We start from the raw sequence: 17649 nt of genomic DNA, 5'->3' as shown, positions 1-17649 counted from the left end.
TAATCTTCACTTGCTCTCTCCTTGTAGCTGTGTTGTTACTGGTAATGAGTGTTTAATTATTTACCTTCCTAGGATCCTCCTTAATTGTGAAAGCTGTTTCACACTCCCCTTAACATTGTTCCAAAAAAAACCCCACAAATTATTGTACATTTCATCACAGCTCAGTCCCTCGTTCCTTCTCATCCTTATGCCTCTTTCAATGCTGTCATACGATGGTGCCCAGAGACAAACATAAAGCTGTATCTTTGCATTATTAGCATTGCATTTCAATTCAGCACAGTTTTAATCTCCATGGCCCTAGGTTTAAAACAAGTAGATTTTCTAATGGCCTGTTTTACTTACATTTTAACAGGCTCTGTCTCTAGTATAAACTGCTCCCCCCACAACTCGGTTAAGCTCTGTAATTTAGGGGGTACTTTTTGTCACAGACCTCCCCCCCCCGAACATCTGTTGCTGTCCTTTGCCCCATTGCCTTTCCTCTTCAATCATCAGCCTCATTCCTGCCTCCGTTCATCTTCCACCTACTCCATTGTGCTTCCCCTCTTACCAAATCCTCCTCCTGCTCTTCTCATCAGCTACTCACCTTCCTTACTCACCCTCCACAACTTCTCCCTCGTTCACCACAACTCCCCTTCAACTCTTCCCCCTCACTGACTCCTCCCCTCTCTCCCACCAAGTCCTCCACCTGGTCGCCCCGAGATGTAACATCCCAACTTTGTCTCAAGCTTAGTTACAATCATGAAGTTGTTGCTAAGGTCAGCCGAGGGAACTGCACGCTATTTTGGTACCCTTATCTGAGAAAGAATATGGTAGCTTTAGAGGCAGTCCAAAGATTCACCGGGCTAATTCCTGGTTTGAGAGAGTTATCCTTTCAAGAGAGTCATAGAGTCAAAGTACAGTGCAGCACAGAAGCAGGCCCTTCAGGCCATCTAATCTGAACCAAACCATTAATCAGCCTAGTCCCATCAGCCTGCACCTGGACCATACTCCTCCCATCCATGTACCTATCCAAATTTCTCCTAAATGTTCAAACTGATCCCGTGTCCACCACTTGCCCTAGCAACTTCTTCCACACTTCCACCACCCTGTGAGTGACGAGGTTCCTCATAACTATTTTAACATTTCACCCTTAACCTATGACCCCCAGTTCTAGTCTCACCCAACCCCAGTGGAAAAAGCCTGCTTTCATTCACCCTATCTATACCCCTGATAATTTTGTACACCTCTGTCAAATCTCCCCTCAGTCTTCTCCACTCTAGGGAATTAAGTCATAACCAATTCAACCTCTCCTGAAAACTCAGGTCCTCATGTCCTGGCAACATCCGTGTAAATTTTCTCTGCATTCTTTCAATCTTATTTACATCTTGAAAAAGGATCTAGTGCTTTCCTGGCATATATGATGAATGAACTTTTCTCTGGCTTCTAGCCGGGAAGAGGTATCAATTAAAACTGACATTTCGATGCCAACTCTGCCATCCTCATCAGAGATGATGCCTGGGCATGTCTAGTCCAGTGGTATTTATACATCCATAGTAGCCAATCAGGAGGGACGGACTATGGGTGTATAAATACCACCAGACTAGACTTGCCCAGGTATCATCCCTGATGAAGATAGCAGAGTTTGTCACCGAAACGTCGGTTATAATCAATACCTGTACCCGGGTGGAAGCCAGAGAAGAGTTAATCATTTACATTTTCTTGTAAGGAGGGACCAAAACTGGACAGAATACACCAAATTAGGCCTCACCAATGTCTTATACAATTTCAATATAACATCAAAACTCCTATACTCAATACATTGATTTATGAAGGCCAATGTACCAAGAGCATTCTTTACAACCCTATCTACCTTATGACTCCTCCTTCGAGGAATTATAGATCTGTATTCCCAGATCCCTCTGTCCTACTGTACTTTTCAATGCCCTACTGTTCACTGTATATGACCTACTCTTGTTGGTCCTGCCAAAGTGCAACACCTCACACTTGTCTGCATTAAACTCCATCTGCCATTTTTCAGCCCATTTCACCAGCAGGTCCAGATCCCACTGCAAGTTTTGATAGTCTTCCTCGCTGTCAACCCCAATCTTGATGTCATTTGCTAATTTGCTGATCTAGTTTATCACAGTATCATCCAGGTCACAGCACCGATAACTGCAGCACGCCAATAGTCACAGGCCTTCAGTCAGGAAGGAAACCATCTATAACCACTTTCTGGCTTTTTGCACGAAGCCAATTTACCACCTCGTCTTGAATGCTAACCTTCTTGACCAACCTCTCATGTGGGACTTTGTCAAAGATCTTGTAAAGTCCATGAAGTCAACTTCCCCTGCTTTGCCTTCATCATAGTCATAGTTATAGTCATACTTTATTAATCCTGGGGGAAACTGGTTTTCGTTACAGTTGCACCATAAATAATTAAATAGTAATAAACCTATAAATAATTAAGTAGTAATATGTAAATTATGCCAGGAAATAAGTCCAGGACCAGCCTATTGGCTCAGGGTGTCTGACCCTCCAAGGGAGGAGTTGTAAAGTTTGATGACCACAGGCAGGAATGACTTCCTATGACGCTCTGTGTTGCATCTCAGTGGAATGAGTCTCTGGCTGAATGTACTCCTGTGCCCAACCAGTACATTATGTAGTGGATGGGAGACATTGTCCAAGATGGCATGCAACTTGGAGAGCATCCTCTTTTCAGACACCACCGTCAGAGAGTCCAGTTCCATCCCCACAACATAACTGGCCTTATGAATGAGTTTGTTGATTCTGTTGGTGTCTGCTACCCTCAGCCTGCTGCCCCAGCACACAACAGCAAACATGATCGCACTGGCCACCACAGACTCATAGAACATCCTCAGCATCGTCTGGCAGATGTTAAAGGACCTCAGTCTCCTCAGGAAATAGAGACGGCTCTGACCCTTCTTGTAGACAGCCTCAGTGTTCTTTGACCAGTTCAGTTTATTGTCAATTCGTATGCGTTCAACTTGAAAGTATTGTCAACTTTCCTAGTAACTTCTTCGAAAAACTCTGAGATTGGTTAGATGTAATTTACTGTGCACAAAGCCACGTTGACTATCCCTAATCAGTCCCTGTCTATCCAAATACTTCTATATTTATTTTTTTATTTATTGGGCTACAGCATGGAACAGACCCATCAGGCCCTGCTGCTCAGCCACTCCCTGATTTACCCCTAGCCTAATCACAGGAGAAATTATAATGGCTAATTAATCTACCAACCATTATGACTTTGGACTGTGGGATGAAACTGGAACACCTGGAGGAAACACACATGGTCACGGGGAAAACATACAAACCCCTTACAAACAGCAGCGGGAATTGAACCCAGGTTGCGGGTACCGTAAACCGTTGTGCTAATCGCCGTGCTGCCCTCTGGTCCCTTCGAATACCTTCCCATAACTTTCCCACTGCTGATGCGTTCACCAACCTATAATTTCCAGGCTTTCTTAAACAGGGGAACACGTTAGCCATCGTCCGGTCCTCTGGCACCTCACCTGTGGCTAAGGATGTTTTAAATATCTCTGTTTGGGCCCTTGCAATTTCTGTACTAGTCTCCCCCGGGTCCAAGGGAACACATTGTCAGACTCCAGGGGTTTATCCACCCTAATTTGCATCTAGACAACAAATGCCTCCTCCTCTGTAATCTATATGGGATCTATGACCTCGCTGCTGTATTGCCTCACATCTATAGACTCTGTGTCCGTCTACTGAGTAAATATAGATGCAAAAAAAATCCAATTAGATCTCCCCCATCACTTTTGACTCTGTAAATGGATTACCGTTCTGATCTTCCAGAGGGCCAAGGTAGAAGGAGATGAGTTATTAACTTCAAACTTTCCGCATAATCACTCAAAGAGTTGAACTGTACGTGCATATAACGAGGGCTGTATAACTCATATCCTTCTACCTTAGGCCACAAACTTATCAATCACCCCTGCTGTGGACCACTTTCTGGAGGTCCAAGACGCCGACTTCTACAAAGAAGGGATCCATATGCTCCATGACCGCTGGACTAAGTGTGCAAATGTAGGAGGGGACTATGTTGAAAAATAAATGTGCTAGGTTTTCTAAAATCGACCCCCTCTACCTTAGGCCACGAACGTATCAATCACCCCTCGTATCTGTACCAACCATCATACATCCATCAAATTCTCCTCTCATTCTCCTACCAGCCTCCAAATGAGGCAATAATAACCTTAACCTGCCAACCAGTTGGTGGCAATAGTGTGTATAGCTGACCACAGATAAGCAGTTACACTTCCTGCTCCAAGCCCCAATCAATGTGTTGATGCTGATTTTCACTTAAATAACACACACCGCCCACTGCTGCTTAGATTAAATCCATTCTATGAAAAGGCACTGGCCTTAAGTCAAAGCAATTTAATGGGGCAAGAGTTACTGATGGAAAAGGCCTTGAGGTTGTAGGGTGGTGTGGTAGTGTAGTGGTTAGCACGCTTTACAGCACCAGTGACGCGAGTTCAGCTCCCACTGCTGCTTGTATGTACACCCCGTGACCACTTGGATTTCCTCTGGGTACACTGGTTTTAAATCAAGGGATTGCTGGGCAGTGAGGCTCGGAGGACTGGGAGGGCCCATTTCATGCTTTGCCTCAGTGAATAAACAGATTGTTTTTTTTTTCCCACACATCTTGTGCCTGATGGGCAGCCTGGTTAGAGGTTCAGGTGGAAAAGCCAGCAACTGAAGAACTTCTCGACGCAAGGATCTGGGGGAGGGAGGCAGCAGGAGACAGGAGTCGAACATGGTCTGATGGCTGAGTGCGGGGCGTGTGGGGAAAATGGGTTGGGGATTCTGGGATGCATTTACGGTTGGGTGAGAGGAGGGCAAAGACAGTGCGAGGTATGTCGGGGGTAGCCAGTTGGTGGTCAGCCCACAATCACTGCTGCAACAGTGGCCACTTTACTTTCACTGACTGGGGTTCGCCGACATAAAGCAAGAAACCAAAACACACAGGCTAAAAATGAATGGTGTAGGAATGAAGGTATAGGTCCACTGAAACGCTGTTAACGACATCAACATCCTCTGAGTTTGGCTTGTACTGTTCACAGTCCATTGAAGCAAATTGGATAATCTGACATTGGGTTTGAACTTCCAAAAGTTTAGGCTCTCACTTAACCCAAATCCACTATCCCTAAGGGTTAAATCTCACCCATATTTCTGTATCTCTGTTAACATGAATTGACTTAAAGCACTTTCTGTTTCTCAGAACTGATAAATGGTCGTTGAAGTGAAATATTCACTCTGTTTCTCTCAACAGCCATCCCTTCACATGAGGGCAGGGAGTTTTGTAGATGAAATTGGAGATCCTGAATATGTGTCTATCAGTGCATTGTTTTTGTCTTCTTTTCATTTTTCCATCCAGCCTATTTTTCAAAATAAATGCATGGTTTGAACCACTGTTGAATGCTGAATTGCATGTCTGGGTGGCTTAACCATCCATGCACTTAAAATTGTTTTGGGAGGTACTATTCTAAATTAATTTATTAAGAGTCAAAATGTGCAAAAGTAAAATCAATTTTAAAATCTAGCAAAAAAGAATGTGTGCGATAAAAGAATGATGTATTAATTGAAATGCAATCTTATTTCTAAAAGATCTTGTTTTACTTGAGTGAATTTTGTGTACAAATCCAAATTCTAAACAGTGACATTGACAGATGGCTTTATAAAGAAAAATGTGCTTGTATTTTCTGTATCAGATTGATCAGAAGCCTGGTTGACTTCATCAACTTTTTCTGCAGCTGTTTACCAAGAGGACTTATTGTAAAATGTTGTGTCCACGTACACAGGATGTCAGAATCTCCACATCTTGGAACTCTTGGACAGAGTGTTTCTCTCTGTTAGGTTGTTGTGAAAACCTAATAGACTCTTTTAGAAACATGAACACAAGAAATTCTGCAGATGCTGGAAATCCAGAGTAACACACACAAAATACTGGTGGAACTCAGCAGGTCAGGCAGCATCCATGGAATGGAATGAAGTGTGCATGTTTCAGGCCGTGTCCTCATGCAGGGCTTGACCTGAAACATTGACTCTTCATTCCTTTCCACTGACCTGCATGACTCCGTCAGTAACATTTTTGCTTCTGGAGTTCTATGTTAATAGGAGCCTGAGCTGTGGCAGACACAGTACTTCACTGTAGAACTGCCATCTCTTAGACAATGCATGGTACTCTTTTTGGTACTATTGAAAGAAGAACAAGTTTTCCCACTTTCCTGCCAAATTTTACCCTTAACCAGCAGTCCCCAACCACCGGGCCAAGAGCATGTGCTACCGGGCCGCGAGGAAACTATATGAGTCAACTGCACCTTTCCTCATTCCCTGTCACGCACTGTTGAACTTGAACATAGAGTTGCCAACTGCCCTGTATTTGCCGGGACATCCCGTATATTGGGCTAAATTGGTTTGTCCCATACGGGACTGCCCTTGTCCTGTATTTCCCCCGGCTAAGGTAGAGCGTTCCTATGAAACCTTTTGTGCCGAAATGCCGTGAAACGAAGAAGCAATTACCAGTAATTTATATGGGAAAAATTTTTGAGCGTTCCCAGACCCAAAAAAATAACCTACCAAATCATACCAAATAACACATAAAACCGAAAATAACACTAACATATAGTAAAAGCAGGAGTGATATGATAAATACATGGCCTATGTAAAGTAGAAATAATGTATGTACAGTGTAGTCGGGAAGATGAAGGCAAAACCGATTTGTGGGGAAAAAAATCGGCACGTTACGCATGCGCACATAGATGCCCGCGCAAGGCTTCATGGTCATGGTAGTCTTTCCTGGGGTAAAGTGTCCCAGGATTTGACTGCTACTTTTGCCCCTTACTTGGGAGTGGGAAAGTTGACAACCCTAACTGTAAAAGACATGTTGAGGTGAGTTTAACCCTACTTGAACACCCCCCCCCACCCCCCCTCCGGTCGGCCGGTCCGCAAGAATATTGTCAATATTGAACCGGTCTGCGGTGCAAAAAAGGTTGGGGTCCCCTGCCCTTAACCAATCTAATTAACTCATCATCTGGTCTTATATTTGAGGGGCATTTCTACAGGCAAATTGCAAGCCATGTTACAACATGTCTCAATTTCACAAGTACTTCACTGGCTGCCGAGCACTTTCTTACATTTTGTGAATATTAAAGGTGTGTCCTATAAATGCAAGTTCTCTTTTTCTTTTAGAAAAAAACAGCCTCAAGTTATCACCTTTCTGCAAGATAATGAATCTCAAGGGTTCGATATGGTGACATACTATACATGTACTTTGATAATAAATTTACTTTGAACTTTGAACTTTCAGACTCCTTGGCTTGATGTCACTACATTTGATACTGCACTTCATTTTGGCGGTGGTTTGTCTATTTTCAATTAAATATGAAAGACAGAAGAGGAGAAAGTTAGGCTTATTGAAGTTTTCAAAGAACAGGTCCAAGCACTGTTCCAAATGGCTTTTTCCACAAACTCTACAAATCTGGCTTTATTTTGACTTTGTTTTTAAATTAGAAACAGGAAGTTTGTCAGAGCAACCATGAGTATAGGAAGATGAATTCAAATCTTATCCTGTTGTGACTTCTCACTCCAGCTCTTCTTGTATCTTTCTTCATATAGTTGTCACTCCCTCCACCCTATGGCCCACGATTACTATGAAGCTGGTGATTACCTTCCCAACTTGGCCCAGGATGGTGACCGAGCTGAAGAAATGGAATATGAGGTAACAGAGTAATCAGTTTGGAGGGATAAAAGCTGACAAGATCGGTAGCAGTGTCTCAGAGTAACTTTTAACTCTCTTTAATGATGCTCTGCCATCCTCTGTGGGATTCATTGACTAAGCCAAATTGATTGGGCTTTAAAAAATACCATTGTTACAAGATAAGTCAGCTTATGTGTGTTTTTTAATCAATTGGGCTATCTACTAAGCAAAATGAACCTTTTTTAAAAAAAAAGAACAAGCAAAAGGCAACTACTGATTATGTTTTCATATTCTCCAAAATGTATCATTTTTACTGCGGAGATCATTCCAATTGCAATGTGGTCTATTAGAGCCTTTTTGTTTTACTAGTTTGACAGTAATCACTGTTTGCCAGGTAACGTTTTAATGCACTTTTCACAAAAACTGGCACTCTGATGCAACTTATCAGATTGTAAAGTATACGTTAACATGACAAAGCAATGTAGTGCTAATTTTGATATTAGTTGCTAATAATGGAAAGGCTGTGTATTGTAGGAGGTCTGAATAGCAGTTGAGCTTCTGTTCAATAGCCAGTGATCTCCACTAATCGCGCCATCACAGTCATTAATTTAACATCAGCTGTGGTTTTACTGCCTGAGGCTAAGCCTCCTGACTGGAATAAAGAGTGTTTGACATAAACTTTAAATAGAAAAGTGCCCTTTTCAGGAAGAACCCTCTTCAAATAACAGGGTGAATAAAACATTATACAGCAGCTCATTCCACAACAGAAAGACCTAAAACTGACAAGGAAAGGGAAATGATTGTAGTCTTATGAGCGATGGCAAGAGGCGAGATTCTTTTTATCATTTTGCATGGTGACAACTTTGAAATTGTTCTTTTTAATAAAGGAAGGTATTTGTCAGAACGGGCTATGAATATCTCCAGTCATTTGACAGTTTGCCTAATGCTGGCAGTTTTGCATTCAGAAGCGCAAAGGAAAGGGGAAAAAATGCACTGGCATTCCAGGAACACTACAAAAATAATGGATGATTGTTAATGAGAAAATTTGTTTGTCAAAATTTCTTGCTACAGAGGTTGCATTATTTGGCCAATTGCTAATTCATCTACTTCTACCTTCAAAAAGATGTTGAATGTGCAGAACAAAAAGCAGTGCTCCCCACAGGCAGAAAGGTGAGCAAGATGGATGGCTGAGGAGAGCCGGAAAATGGAACGGTCTACCATGGCATCTCGGCATGTTCAGTGAGAGAGCAGTTACAGGTGGCTGCTCAAGGAATATAATATCTGCCTTGGACACTGCAGGAATGATGACAGAGTGCGGTGCTATGAATTGAAAAGACCGCTTTTTTTCTTCATTGTCTTACTCACCTGGCCATATATATTTAAGACAGGTGACCGAGTGAAGAGAGAACGAGCAGTTATCACATCTGCACTGTTCCATTCAACAACTCTTCTTTGAAACTGGGTCTATTTATATTGAATAATGGCTCTTAGCTTTTCCCAATGTGTCGTCAAGGTCAGCATACTTTGTCTATAGCTAAAAGTAGGTTCGTGAAATGGGTGTGGGTTCAGAATGGATTGAACAGACAGTATGCTTAGAAACAGTGCAGGAATTACAGCATCAGACTTAATTTTACCTTTTTTAACCGTTGCAACCTCAGTGCTTCTGGTATCAATAATTTCCTAACCCTGAACCCTGCCCAATGACTTTTTCAGCTCCTGAAGGTGCCATCTACATTGCTTCACAGCTCCACTGACCCAGGTTCAGTTATTATCTCTGTGCGGAGTTTGCACGTTCCTCCTGTGACTACGTCGGTTTGCTCTGCATATTCTGGGTTCCTCCCACATCCCGGGGACGTGCGGTTTTGTCGTTTAACTGGCTGTAGTAAATTGCTCCAAGAGTTTGGCGAATGGTGGAATCTGGAGGCAGTTGTTAAGAGTGTGGAATGAATAAAATGGGATTAATTAATATGAGTGTAAATGGGGGCTTGAGGGCCAGCATGTTCTAAGTGGGCCAAAGGGCCTTTTTCCATGCTGTTTGACCCTGATGAGTTTAGCGCTCCAGAAATCTGATGTTGAAAAGTATTTGCTTTGTTGGTTTATTTTATGAAGTTGGGAACATGCCCCGTGTAGATGAAGAAAAAGAGGATTCTATTATCTTAAAATGAAGATTTATTTCGGTGGTCTGTAGGACATGAGCAGCTGCAATGAGTCCTTCGGAAGAGAAATTACTACATTCCTAACTCAGCAGTTCATTCACTTCCTTCTCTGACTTGCCAAGATCGACTGACTCCCCTGAACAGACTCTCACCGTTTTTGTTTTTCTTATTTTTCAGCAGAGGTGTCTGCATTCACTGTCAAAAAAAGAAGCAGATCCACTTTTAAAATCTGAGCTGATTTTATTGCAGAATACCAAAATCACTCAAATTTCACAAATATTAATTCCAGCATATAAGTTTAATAGCAGTCTAGACACTGATGTAACAATTAAGAGGCACTCATTTGTAATCTGGCTGGACATTAATTTAGCCTCAGTATGAAGCTTTCCTTTGTGATAGATCAAAATGAAATCTCATCACTTACTTTTGAAATTAATACTAGTTCTAAACAAAGATGTAGGCATCTCTGTACTCAGTCTTTTAACCCAGTAAACAGTCAAGCCACATGGAGCAGCACGGAGTGATGTTTATGGGTTAGCTGACTTCTGACATAAATGTGTGAAGAATGAAACAAAATGGCTTTGAGTTAAGGGGTCACTGGTCACTGCTCTCAGACAAAAATGGAATTGAGTGTGGTACCCTCAGCCAATTGATCAGATGGTCACTGTTATAGTTGACTCATTACAGATGGTCTCTTGAATATGTGGGCTTATTCTTTGTTTGCGAGATGTTCCGGAGTTTAGATGTTTCAAAAGGCGCAGGGAGGGATATAAAAGAGATAGGGGGGTGGCATTGCTAATCAGGGATGCATCACAGCTTCAGAAGGACAGGAGGTTATGGAGGAATCATCTAAAACATAGAAACAGAAAACCTACAGCACGGTACAGGCCTGTTGGCCCACAATGCTGTGCCAAACATGTACATAATTTAGAAATTACCTCAGGTTACCTGTAGCCCTCTATTTTTCTAAGCTCCATGTACCTATCCAATCACCCCTTAAAAGACCCTATTATATCCGCCAACTCCACCATCACTGGCAGCCCATTCCACGCCCTCACCACTCTCTACATAAAAAACTTAGCCCTGACGTCTCCTCTGTACCTTCTTCCATGCACCTTAAAACTGTGTCCTGTCGTGGTAGCCATTTCAGCATCGGGAAAAAGCCTCTGATTATCCACACGATCAATGCCTCTCATCATGTTATACACCTCTGTCAGGTCACCTCTCACCCTACGTTGCTTCAAGGAGTAAAGGCCGAGTTCACTCAACCTATTCTCAGGCATGCTCCCCAATTCAGGCAATATCCTTGTAGATCTTCTCTGCATCCTTTCTATAGTTTCACATCTTTCATGTAGTGAGGTGACCAGAACTGAGTACAGTACTCCAAGTGGGGTCTGATCAGGGTCCTATATAGCTGTTACATTACTTCTTGGCTCTTGAACTCAGTCCCACGGTTGATGAAGGCCAATACACTGTATGCTTTCTTAACCACACAGTCAACTTCCGCAGCAGTTTTGTGTGTCCTATGGACTCAGACCCCAAGATCCCTCTGATCCTCCACACTGCCAAGAGTCTTACCATTTATACTGTATTCTGTCATCATATTTGACCTACCAAAATGAACCACCTCACACTTATCTGGGTTGAACTCCACCTGCTACTTCTCAGCCCAGTTTTGTATCCTTTCAACATCCTGCTGTAACCCCTGACAGCCCTCCACACTATCCACAAAACCCCCAACCTTTGTGTCATCAGCAAATTTACTAACCCATCCCTCCACTTCCTCATCCAGGTCACTTATGAATATTACGAAAATAAGAGGTCCCAGAACAGATCCCTGAGGCACACCACTGGTCACCAACCTCCATGCACTATATGGCCCGTCTACAACCACACTTTGCATTCTGTGTGCAAGCCAGTTCTGGATTCACAAAGCAATGTCCCCTTGGATCCCATGCCTCCTTACATTTTCAATAAGCCTAGCATTGGATCCAAGGGTACCTTATCAAATGCCTTGCTGAAATCAATATACTCTACATCTACTGCTCTACCTTCATCAATGTGTTTAGTCATATCCTCAAAAAATTCAATCAGGCTCGTAAGGCACGACCTGCCTTTGACAAAGCCATGCTGACTATTCCTAATCATATTATGCCTCTCCAAATGTTTATAAATCCTGCCACTCAGGATCTTCTCCATCAACTTACCAACCACTGGACTATAATTTCCTGGGCTATCTCTACCCCCTTTCTTGAATGAGGGAACAACATCTGCAACCCACCAATCCTCTGGAACCTCTCCTATCCTCATTGATGATGCAAAGATCATTGCCAGAGGATCAGCAATCTCCTCCCTCGCCTCCCAAAGTAGCCTGGGGTATATCTCGTCTGGTCCCAGTGACTTATCCAAATTGATGCTTTCCAAAACTCCAGCACATCATCTTTCTTAATATCTATGATCAAGCTTTTCAATCTGCTGTAAGTCATCCCTACAATTGCCAAGATCCTTTTCCGTAGTGAATACTGAAGCAAAGTATTCATTAAGTCCCTCCGCTATCTCCTCCAGTTCCATACACACTTTTCCACAGTTGCACTTGATTGGTCCTATTCTCTCACATCTTATCCTCTGGCTCTCCACATACTTGTAGAACGCCTTGGGGTTTTCCTTATCCATCCTTCTCATGGCCCCTTCTGGCTCTCCTGATTTCATTCTTAAGCTCCTTCCTGCTAGCTTTATAATTTTCTAGATCTTTATCATTACCTAGTTTTTTGAACCTTTTACAAGCTTTTCTTTTCTTCTTGATTAGATTTTCAACTGCCTTTGTACACCACGGTTCCTGTACCTTACCATCCTTTCCCTGTCTCATTGGAACGTACTTGTGCAGAACGCCATGCAAATATCCCCTGGATATTTGCCACATTTCTGCTGTACATTTCCCTGAGAACACCTGTTCCCGATTTATGCTTTCAAGTTCCTGCCTGAGAGCTTCATATTTCCCCTTACTCCAATTAAACACTTTCCTAACTTGTCTGCTCCTATCCCTCTCCAACTCTGTGGTAAAGGACGTAGAATTGTGATCACTATCTTCAAAATGCTCTCCCACTGAGAGACCTGACACCTGACTAGGTTCATTTCCCAATACCTGATCAAGTACAGCCCCTCCTCTTGTAGGCTTATCTACATATTGTGTCAGGAAACCTTCCTGAACACACCTAAAAAAACTCCACTCCATCTAAAACTCTTGCTGTAGGGAGATGCCAATCAATATTGGGGAAATTAAAATCTCCCATCACGACAACCCTGTTATTACTGCACCGTTCCAGAATCTGTCTCCCTATCTGCTCCTCAATGTCCCTGTTACTATTGGATGGTCTATAAAAAACACCCAGTAGAGTTATTGACACCTTCCTGTTTCTAACTTGCACCCACAGAGACTCAATAGAAAACCCCTCCATGAATTCCTCCTTTTCTGCAGCCGTGACAGTGATCAGCAGTGCCACACCCCCACCTCTTTTGCCTCCCTCCCTGTCCTTTCTGAAACATCAGGGTACTAAAGCCTGGCACTCTAAATAGCCATTCCTGCCCCTGAGCCATCCAAGTTTTTGTAATGGCCACAACATCATAGCTCCAGGTACTGATCCACGCTCTAAGCTCAACTGCTTTGTTCATGATGCTTTTTACATTAAAATAGACACATCTCAAACCATCAGTCTGAGCGCAACCCTTCTCTGTCAACTGCCTATCCACCCTCTCACACTGCCTACAAGCTTTCTCTATTTGTGAGCTAACCGCCTCTTCAGTTCGGTTCCCACCTCCCCAGCAATTCTGGTTTAAACTCTCCCCAGTAGCCTTAGAAAACCTCCCTGCCAGGATATTGGTCCCCTTCGGGTTCAAATGCAACCCGTCCTTTTTGTACAGGTCACGCCTGCCCCAAAAGAGGTCCTAATTATCCAGAAATCTGAACTCCTGCCCCCTGCTCCAATCCCTCAGCCACACATTTATCCTCCACCTCACTCTATTCCTGTACTCACTGTTATGTGATGCAGGCAGTAATCCCAAGGTTACTACCTTTGAGGTCTTGGTTCTCAGCTTCCTTTCCAACTCCCTGTAGTCTATTTTTAGGATCTCCTCCCTTTTCCTGCCTATGTCATTGGTACCAATATGTACCACAACCTCTGGGTGTTCACCTTCCCACTTCAGGATATCACAGACGCAATCAGAAACATCCCGGACCCTGGCACCTGGGAGGCAAACTACCATCCGTGTTTCTTTCCTGTGTCCACAGAATCGCCTGTCTAACCCTCTAACTATAGAGTCCCCTATCATTGTTGCCATCTTCTTCCTTTCCCTACCCTTCTGAGCCACAGGGCCAGACTCTGTGCCAGAGGCGCAGCCACCGTTGCTTCCCCCAGGTAGACCGTTCCCCCCCCCCCAACAGTACTTAAACAGGAGTACTTATTGTTAAGGGGTCAGCCACTGGGGTACTCTCTAGTATCTGACTCTTCCCTTCCCTCTCCTGACTGTTATCCACTTACCTGTCACCCAAGGCCCCAGTGTGACTACCTGCCTATAGCTCCTCTCTATCACCTCCTCACTTTCCCTGACCAGACGAAGGTCACTGAGCTGCACCTCCATTTCCCTAACCCGGTCCCTAAGGTGCTGCAGCTCGATGCACCTGGCGCAGATGTGGCCGTCCGGGAGCCTGGGAGTTTCCTGGACATCCCATACCTGACACCTAGTACAGAACACCTGCCTCACAGAAATACTTCCTGTTTCTATTCTTCACAAGTAACTTACCTTGCCTCGACCCGTTATCGCCGAAGCCCCGTTGAGTTACTCTGACTCCCTCTACTCCGTTGCCCGCTCTACTGAAGGATTTCTGATCTACTACGTGGACAGGCTGACTAGAGGAGAGGGCACACTAGATCTACTGCCAGGCAATTAACTTAGCCAGGTGATAGATATTTAAGTGGGTGAGCGTATCAGGCGGTTGACCTTTACCATAGCCCTGGACAAGGATAAGAGCAGACACTATGGGAATGTATTTAATTAGGGGAGAGCTAATTTTGATGCTATTAAGCAAGAATGGGAGTGTAAATTGGGAGCAGATGTTCTGAGATTGTTTAGGGGACACCTGGATGGATATCCAGAGAGGTTTGTCCCATTGAGACAGGGAAGGATCCATGTTTGACAAGAGAGGTGGAATATTTAGTCAAGAGGAAGGACAGGACTCTTGAGGGTTATAAGATAGCCAAGAAGGTCTTCAGAAAGATCTTGGGAGTGCTAGAAGGGGACATGAGAAGGTCTTGACAAGTAGGATTAGTGAAAACCCCAAAGCATGCTACACATATGTAAAGAACAGGTAGATGACTAGAGTGAGAGGAGGACTGATCAGGGATAAAAAAAAGGAAATGTCCCTGGAGTCTGAGGAGGTAGGGTAGGTCCTTAATAAATACTTCGCTTCGGCATTCACAACTGAGAGAGAGCTGGACAAATGTGAGGTCAGCATAGAATTGGCTAGTGTGCTGGAACATGTCAAGGCTATGAAAAAAGCAATGTTGGAACTATTCAAAAGCATTAAAATGGATAAGTTCCTGGAACCATATAGGATATACCACAGATTAATACGAGAAGAGAGGGAAGAGATTGCTGTGCCTTTGGTGATGATCTTTGTGTCCTCACTGACCACAGGAGATTGGAGGATGGTAGATACTTTTCCTCTGTTCAAGAAAGAGAGTAGGGATAACGCTGTGAATTATAAACCAGTGAGTCTTGCGTCAGTGGTGGGCAAACTATTGGAGAGGTTTCTTAAAGACAGGATTTACAAACATTTGGAGAAACATAGGTTGATTAGGATAGCTATCATGCTTTGTGAGGACACGCTAGAGGCAGGAAACATATTCCCGATGTTGGGGGAAGTGTAGAACTAGAGGCCACAGTTTAAGAATAAGGGGTAGACAATTTAGAACAGAGTTGAGGAAAAACTTTTTCACACAGAGGGTTGTGGTTCTGTGGAATGCTCTTGCCTCAGAAGGCAGTGGAGGCCAATTCTCTGGATTCTTTCAAAAAAGAGTTAGATAGAGCTCTTAAAGATAGCGGAATGAAGGGATAAGAGGAGAAGGCAGGAAAAGGGTACTGATTGTGGATGATCAGCCATGATCACAGTGAATGGTGGTGCTGGCTCGAAGGGCTGAATGGCCTACTCCTGCACCTATTGTCTATGGACAAATCATGCTTTATGAACCTGATTGACTTTTTCAAGGAAGTGGTAAAACAAATAGATGAAGGTAGAGCGGACAATATGGTGCATATAGATTTTAATGAGGCATTTAATGAGGTTCCCCATGGTAGGCTTATTCAGAAAGTCAGAAGGCAAGGTTTCCAGGGAAACCCAGATGCGTGAATTGTCCACAGAAGACAGAAGTTAGTAGTAGATGGAGTGGATTCACCCTGGAGGTCCGTATTTAGTGGTGTTCTGCAGGGATCTTTTCTGGGACCTATGCTCTTTGTTATTTTTCTGTATGAATCAGAAGAAGTTGTTGAAGGGTGGGCTCGTAAGTTTGCAGATAACACAAAGGTTGGTAGCGTAGTGGACAGTGTTGAAGGTTGTCATAGGTTACAATGGGACATTGATAAGATGCTAAACTGGACTAACAAATGCTAGATGGAGTTCAATCCAGTAAAGTGTGAAGTGATACACATGAAAGACTGAACTTTATGGCAGGGTACAAAGTTAATGGCAGTATTCTTAGTAGTGTGGAGGAACAGAGGGATCTTGGGGTCCAAGCCAATAGATACCTCATAGTTGCTGCACAAGTTGATAGGACGTTTAAGAAGATGTTTGGTGTGTTGGCCTTGTTAGTCAGGAGATTGAGTTCAAAAGCCATAAGGTAATGTTTCAGCTCTATAAAACTTGTTAGATCATACCTGGAGTATTGTGTTCAGTTCTGGTCACCTCATTACAGGAAAGATGTGGAAGCTTTGGATAAGGTGCAGAGGACACTCACCACAATGTTGACTTTATTAAAGAACATATCTTATGAGGAAACATTGTGTGAGCTACACTTGGAGTACTGTGTCCAGTTCTGGTCGCCTCTCTCTAGGAAGGATGTGGAAGCATTGGAAAGGGTACAGAGGAGATTTACCAGGATGCTGCCTGGTTAAGAGAGTATGCATTATGATCAGAGATTAAGGGAGCTAGGGCTTTACTCTTTGGAGAGAAGGAGGATGAGAGGAGACATGATAGAGGTGTACAAGATAATAAGAGGAATAGATAGAGTGGATAGCCAGCGCCTTTTCCCCAGGGCACCACTGCTCAATACAAGAGGACATGGCTTTAAGGTAAGGGGTGGGAAGTTCAAGGGGGATATTAGAGGAAGGTTTTTTACTCAGAGAGTGGTTGGTGTGTGGAATGCACTGCCTGAGTCAGTGGTGGAGGCAGATACACTCGTGAAGTTTGAGAGACTACTAGACAGGTATATGGAGGAATTTAAGGTAGTGGGTTATATGGGAGGCAGGGTTTGAAGGTCAGCACAACGTTGTGGGCCGAAGGGCCTGTAATGTGCTGTAGTATTCTATGTTTCTATGCTTCTAAGGATTTTCTCTTTGGAGTGAAGAAAGACGAGAGGAGAATTGATAGAGGTTCTTAAGGTAATAAGACGCATAATGGAGTGGACTGCCCGTTCCTTTTTTCCCCAGGGCGGCAATGGCTAATAGGAGAGGACCTACTTCCAAAGAGATTGGAGGAAAGTATAGCAGGGAATGTCAGCGGGA

At 43.5% G+C, this 17649-nt stretch overlaps 1 protein-coding gene across 5 annotated transcripts in view; it reads left to right on the top strand.

The window, feature by feature from the left end:
* Positions 1–17649, top strand: part of LOC140202724 (PDZ domain-containing RING finger protein 4-like) — a 475245-nt gene that overhangs the window by 426762 nt on the left and 30834 nt on the right. For all 5 annotated transcript variants that reach the window (XM_072267955.1, XM_072267956.1, XM_072267957.1 and 2 more), the window contains one exon: positions 7639–7741. In XM_072267955.1, the coding sequence (XP_072124056.1) occupies positions 7639–7741 (103 nt within the window). The remainder of the gene's footprint in view (positions 1–7638; positions 7742–17649) is intronic.

This window comes from Mobula birostris, chromosome 9, assembly GCF_030028105.1.
Source record: "Mobula birostris isolate sMobBir1 chromosome 9, sMobBir1.hap1, whole genome shotgun sequence".
Classification (NCBI taxonomy): Eukaryota; Metazoa; Chordata; class Chondrichthyes; order Myliobatiformes; family Myliobatidae; genus Mobula; species Mobula birostris.
Note: the sequence above shows the minus strand (reverse complement) of the source record. Positions and strands in the feature narration are given on the sequence as shown.